The sequence below is a fragment of the Sinocyclocheilus anshuiensis genome, unplaced genomic scaffold (genome assembly GCF_001515605.1).
Source record: "Sinocyclocheilus anshuiensis isolate Anshui unplaced genomic scaffold, SAMN03320099.WGS_v1.1 scaffold1680, whole genome shotgun sequence".
NCBI classification, from domain to species: Eukaryota; Metazoa; Chordata; class Actinopteri; order Cypriniformes; family Cyprinidae; genus Sinocyclocheilus; species Sinocyclocheilus anshuiensis.
The window spans coordinates 274,113-279,917 of NW_015558569.1; the positions used below are offsets into that span (position 1 = coordinate 274,113).

Here is a 5,805-nt window from a genome sequence, read left to right on the forward strand (position 1 = left end):
TCAAAGACGAATACATTTTTAACAGCTCATTTTCACCACCTAATAAAGATATGTGCACACATGTATTGATAGCCGGAATTGAAATTTTAATTTTACAACAAGTATCCGATTCCTGACCTTAAGTATCCGATTCAGGAACTGGAATTGATTTTCGATTCCCAACCCTACTATTAAGGGACGTGTGGAGGAGATTAAACAGGAAACGGTGTGTGAGCCAATGCATGTGTTTATTCATCTCAGAAGAAGTAACATTACAAATCAAACTGATGAAGAGAAACTAAAGCAGAGTGATGAGACACGCGATCCTGCAGTGTCACATGAGCGGCCATCGCTCTTCCATCCTCCCATAATCCCACAGGACAGTCTTTAGGAGGCATGAACATGATGTGTGTGTGTGTGTGTGTGTGTGTGTGTGTGTTTACGGTGCCATCCAGAAGGGCATGGGCTGCGTCTGCGTCTGTGTTTTGGGCCGTGTGGGCGGTGATGAAGGGCAGCGGTATGTCCATCCTGTGGCTCCGGCCGCTCTGAAGGCTCCATGATCCTCTTCTTCGTCGGAGGAGTCTCCAGTATACGCCACGAGCCCCATCCGCGCGCGCTTCACCTGCGGCTCTGACGAGAGAGACCAGAAACACACAGACAAACAACACGCCACAGCAGCACAGTTAATCAAACGCGGGATTGGACGACAGCCACACGTCATCGGGGGGCGTCCAATCAGGAGGCGGTGTCGAGGATCCAGGCCCCACCCCCGCAGGATCCGGAGACATGAAAGAGAGGGAAAAAACACAGAGAAAGAGAGAGAACACAAAACACAAGAGAGACGGCCGTTAGTGTGGCAGCCACACGGCTGATGACATCACCGCTCGGGAGAGGAGCTTCACTCAACACATCTGACCAATGAGGGGCGGAGAAGCTGAAGCGTGTCATTTCCTGAGGAAGCGAGACGCTTCAGCTTTACCTGTAGCTAGCGTACAGTCCTCCGCCGCTGCAGCCTCACATCTGCATGCAGAGAGCATCAGCGTGAGTGATTATGAGCTAGCTGTGTGAGCGGCTGTCTTACCCAGAAGGCTCGGCGCCGGCGTCTTCTCGTCTGCTTTCTGAGCTCTCGGACCGTCGACTGGCCCCGGAGCACACGGAGGCGGCATGAGTCTGCTGCTGCACGAACACACAGACACACACACACACACACACACACACACACACACACACACACACACAACAATAATCAATCATTTTTCTGCACATGAGGGATATAAACATTGACAGCCAATCAGAATCCATCCTGCTTTAAAGAGCTCCAGCATTTAAAGTGACAGGCAACAAAACTGCAGCTCTATAAATAAATGTTTTTATCTGCTGGTGTGAACATATATATGCATAATGCATAATATAAATGCATTCATGTCCTGCATTAAACAGATCTTTATTAGATGAACACCTGCGTGTGCTGTCTACGGTTCCACAGGTATAGATTCGATTAGATATACTCTCTAGTATATAGATATACATTTGATTACAGTACATGATACCACTAAAACATTACCAGTTTGTTGTACATGTACCTTATACATTAAATACAATGTGTAATTTACACAGTAAATAAGCGGTCACGGAGTATGAAATGAACAGCTCTGTTCCAGGAGGAATGCCTTTGCCTAGACACAATTAATATTGATATTTTCACAATATTTACGCTTGCAGAAATATACATTTGTTTACGGAAGATGATCCGTCAATGTGCATTTGTTTGGTTATGTTCGGTAGCGGTCATGTGAACACACACACACACACACACACACACACACACACACACAACAATAATCAATCATTTTTCTGCACATGAGGGATATAAACATTGACAGCCAATCAGAATCCATCCTGCTTTAAAGAGCTCCAGCATTTAAAGTGACAGGCAACAAAACTGCAGCTCTATAAATAAATGTTTTTATCTGCTGGTGTGAACATATATATGCATAATGCATAATATAAATGCATTCATGTCCTGCATTAAACAGATCTTTATTAGATGAACACCTGCGTGTGCTGTCTACGGTTCCACAGGTATAGATTCGATTAGATATACTCTCTAGTATATAGATATACATTTGATTACAGTACATGATACCACTAAAACATTACCAGTTTGTTGTACATGTACCTTATACATTAAATACAATGTGTAATTTACACAGTAAATAAGCGGTCACGGAGTATGAAATGAACAGCTCTGTTCCAGGAGGAATGCCTTTGCCTAGACACAATTAATATTGATATTTTCACAATATTTACGCTTGCAGAAATATACATTTGTTTACGGAAGATGATCCGTCAATGTGCATTTGTTTGGTTATGTTCGGTAGCGGTCATGTGAGGAGTTTTTCTCCGTGTCAAGGGTTATATACATATATAATGCATAATTAATATACTTTCAAATATTATTTAATTCAGTGATGCAAATCAGAATTTTCATCAGCTGTTACTCCAGTTTTCAGAGTCATATGATCCTTCAGAAATCATTCTAATATACTGATTTATTACCAGTGTTGGAAACCGTTTCGCTGCTTAATGTTTTTTGGGACCGGTGACATTTTGTTCAGGATTCTTTGATGAATAGAAAGCTAAAAAGAACAGCACTGATAATAAATCAACATATTGGAATGATTTCTGAAGGATTATGTGACACTGAAGACTGACTGGATATTATTTGAAGACCCCTGAGATTTTAAGGTAATAAGTTAATAATTAGCATCACATTTGCATGTTCACGGTTCTCTGGCATTGGTTAATGATCACATGACATGCAGGTAAACAAACAGAATATTTAATGTATTTAGTATGCGTTATATTTTGATTGCGGTTATTTTAAAATTATTTATTTTAATTTGACATTGTTATGATTTTCAGTAAACTCACGAACCCCTGCAGTTCCTTTATGAACCCCAGTTTGGGAGACTTTGATATGATGTAACGTTTAATACACTTCATATTGTCAATAAGAACGAATGGAATATTTTCTTTTTCTTCACATTTTTATATCAATTTGGTAAGACTATACTATTTAAATCAATGTGATAAACAAGTTAGGTGAAAATCTAAAAGTAGTCGGATAATATTACCTAAATCGTGTAACGTGATGGATTATGTTACTAACTACAATTTCTGTCTTGTAATTTAGAATCAATAACAGATTACAATTTGTAAGTAATCTACCCAGCTCTGTGTGTGTGTGTGTGTGTGTGTGTGTGAGAGATGATCAGACACTGATGCGTGTGTGTGTGTGTCTGTGAGTGTGTGCGTGCGTGTCTGTGAGTGTGTGAGAGATGATCAGACACTGATGCGTGTGTGTGTGTGTCTGTGAGTGTGTGCGTGCGTGTCTGTGAGTGTGTGAGAGATGATCAGACACTGATGTGTGTGTGTGTGTGAGAGATGATCAGACACTGATGTCTGTGTGTGTGTGTGAGATGATCAGACAGTGTGTGTGTGAGAGCGATTATCAGACACTGATGCGTGTGTGTGTGTCTGTGAGTGTGTGTGTGAGAGATGATCAGACACTGTTGTGTGTGTGGGAGATGATCAGACACTGATGTGTGTGCGTGTCTGTGAGTGTGTGAGAGATGATCAGACACTGATGTCTGTGTGTGTGTGAGATGATCAGACACTGTTGTGTGTGTGGGAGATGATCACACTGATGTGTGTGTGTGTCTGTGAGTGTGCGTGTCTGTGAGTGTGTGAGAGATGATCAGACACTGATGTCTGTGTGTGTGTGAGATGATCAGACACTGTTGTGTGTGTGGGAGATGATCACACTGATGTGTGTGTGTGTCTGTGAGTGTGCGTGTCTGTGAGTGTGTGAGAGATGATCAGACACTGATGTCTGTGTGTGTGTGAGATGATCAGACACTGTTGTGTGTGTGGGAGATGATCACACTGATGTGTGTGTGTGTCTGTGAGTGTGCGTGTCTGTGAGTGTGTGAGAGATGATCAGACACTGATGTCTGTGTGTGTGTGAGATGATCAGACACTGTTGTGTGTGTGGGAGATGATCACACTGATGTGTGTGTGTGTCTGTGAGTGTGCGTGTCTGTGAGTGTGTGAGAGATGATCAGACACTGATGTCTGTGTGTGTGTGAGATGATCAGACACTGTTGTGTGTGTGGGAGATGATCACACTGATGTGTGTGTGTGTCTGTGAGTGTGCGTGTCTGTGAGTGTGTGAGAGATGATCAGACACTGATGTCTGTGTGTGTGTGAGATGATCAGACACTGTTGTGTGTGTGGGAGATGATCACACTGATGTGTGTGTGTGTCTGTGAGTGTGCGTGTCTGTGAGTGTGTGAGAGATGATCAGACACTGATGTCTGTGTGTGTGTGAGATGATCAGACACTGTTGTGTGTGTGGGAGATGATCACACTGATGTGTGTGTGTGTCTGTGAGTGTGCGTGTCTGTGAGTGTGTGAGAGATGATCAGACACTGATGTCTGTGTGTGTGTGAGATGATCAGACACTGTTGTGTGTGTGGGAGATGATCACACTGATGTGTGTGTGTGTCTGTGAGTGTGCGTGTCTGTGAGTGTGTGAGAGATGATCAGACACTGATGTCTGTGTGTGTGTGAGATGATCAGACACTGTTGTGTGTGTGGGAGATGATCACACTGATGTGTGTGTGTGTCTGTGAGTGTGCGTGTCTGTGAGTGTGTGAGAGATGATCAGACACTGATGTCTGTGTGTGTGTGAGATGATCAGACACTGTTGTGTGTGTGGGAGATGATCACACTGATGTGTGTGTGTGTCTGTGAGTGTGCGTGTCTGTGAGTGTGTGAGAGATGATCAGACACTGATGTCTGTGTGTGTGTGAGATGATCAGACACTGTTGTGTGTGTGGGAGATGATCACACTGATGTGTGTGTGTGTCTGTGAGTGTGCGTGTCTGTGAGTGTGTGAGAGATGATCAGACACTGATGTCTGTGTGTGTGTGAGATGATCAGACACTGTTGTGTGTGTGGGAGATGATCACACTGATGTGTGTGTGTGTCTGTGAGTGTGCGTGTCTGTGAGTGTGTGAGAGATGATCAGACACTGATGTCTGTGTGTGTGTGAGATGATCAGACACTGTTGTGTGTGTGGGAGATGATCACACTGATGTGTGTGTGTGTCTGTGAGTGTGCGTGTCTGTGAGTGTGTGAGAGATGATCAGACACTGATGTCTGTGTGTGTGTGAGATGATCAGACACTGTTGTGTGTGTGGGAGATGATCACACTGATGTGTGTGTGTGTCTGTGAGTGTGCGTGTCTGTGAGTGTGTGAGAGATGATCAGACACTGATGTCTGTGTGTGTGTGAGATGATCAGACACTGTTGTGTGTGTGGGAGATGATCACACTGATGTGTGTGTGTGTCTGTGAGTGTGCGTGTCTGTGAGTGTGTGAGAGATGATCAGACACTGATGTCTGTGTGTGTGTGAGATGATCAGACACTGTTGTGTGTGTGGGAGATGATCACACTGATGTGTGTGTGTGTCTGTGAGTGTGCGTGTCTGTGAGTGTGTGAGAGATGATCAGACACTGATGTCTGTGTGTGTGTGAGATGATCAGACACTGTTGTGTGTGTGGGAGATGATCACACTGATGTGTGTGTGTGTGTCTGTGTGTGTGTGTGTGTGAGAGATGATCAGACACTGTTGTGTGTGTGTGTGAGAGAGATGATCAGACACTGTTGTGTGTGTGTGTGGGAGATGATCAGACACTGATGTGTGTGTGTGTGTGTGAGAGAGATGAAGAGACACAGATGTGTGTGTGTGTGAGTGGG

General features: G+C 43.8%; 1 protein-coding gene across 1 annotated transcript in view; it reads right to left on the reverse strand.

Annotated features, from left to right (window-relative positions):
- Window positions 1-208: 208 nt before the first annotated feature.
- Window positions 209-5,805, reverse strand: part of khdc4 (KH domain containing 4, pre-mRNA splicing factor) — a 22,923-nt gene continuing 17,326 nt past the window's right edge. The window contains exons 12-13 of the mRNA XM_016475124.1: window positions 1,061-1,155; window positions 209-609 (exon numbers count right to left, since the gene is read on the reverse strand). Of these exons, the coding sequence (XP_016330610.1) occupies window positions 419-609; window positions 1,061-1,155 (286 nt within the window). The 3' untranslated portion in view covers window positions 209-418. The remainder of the gene's footprint in view (window positions 610-1,060; window positions 1,156-5,805) is intronic.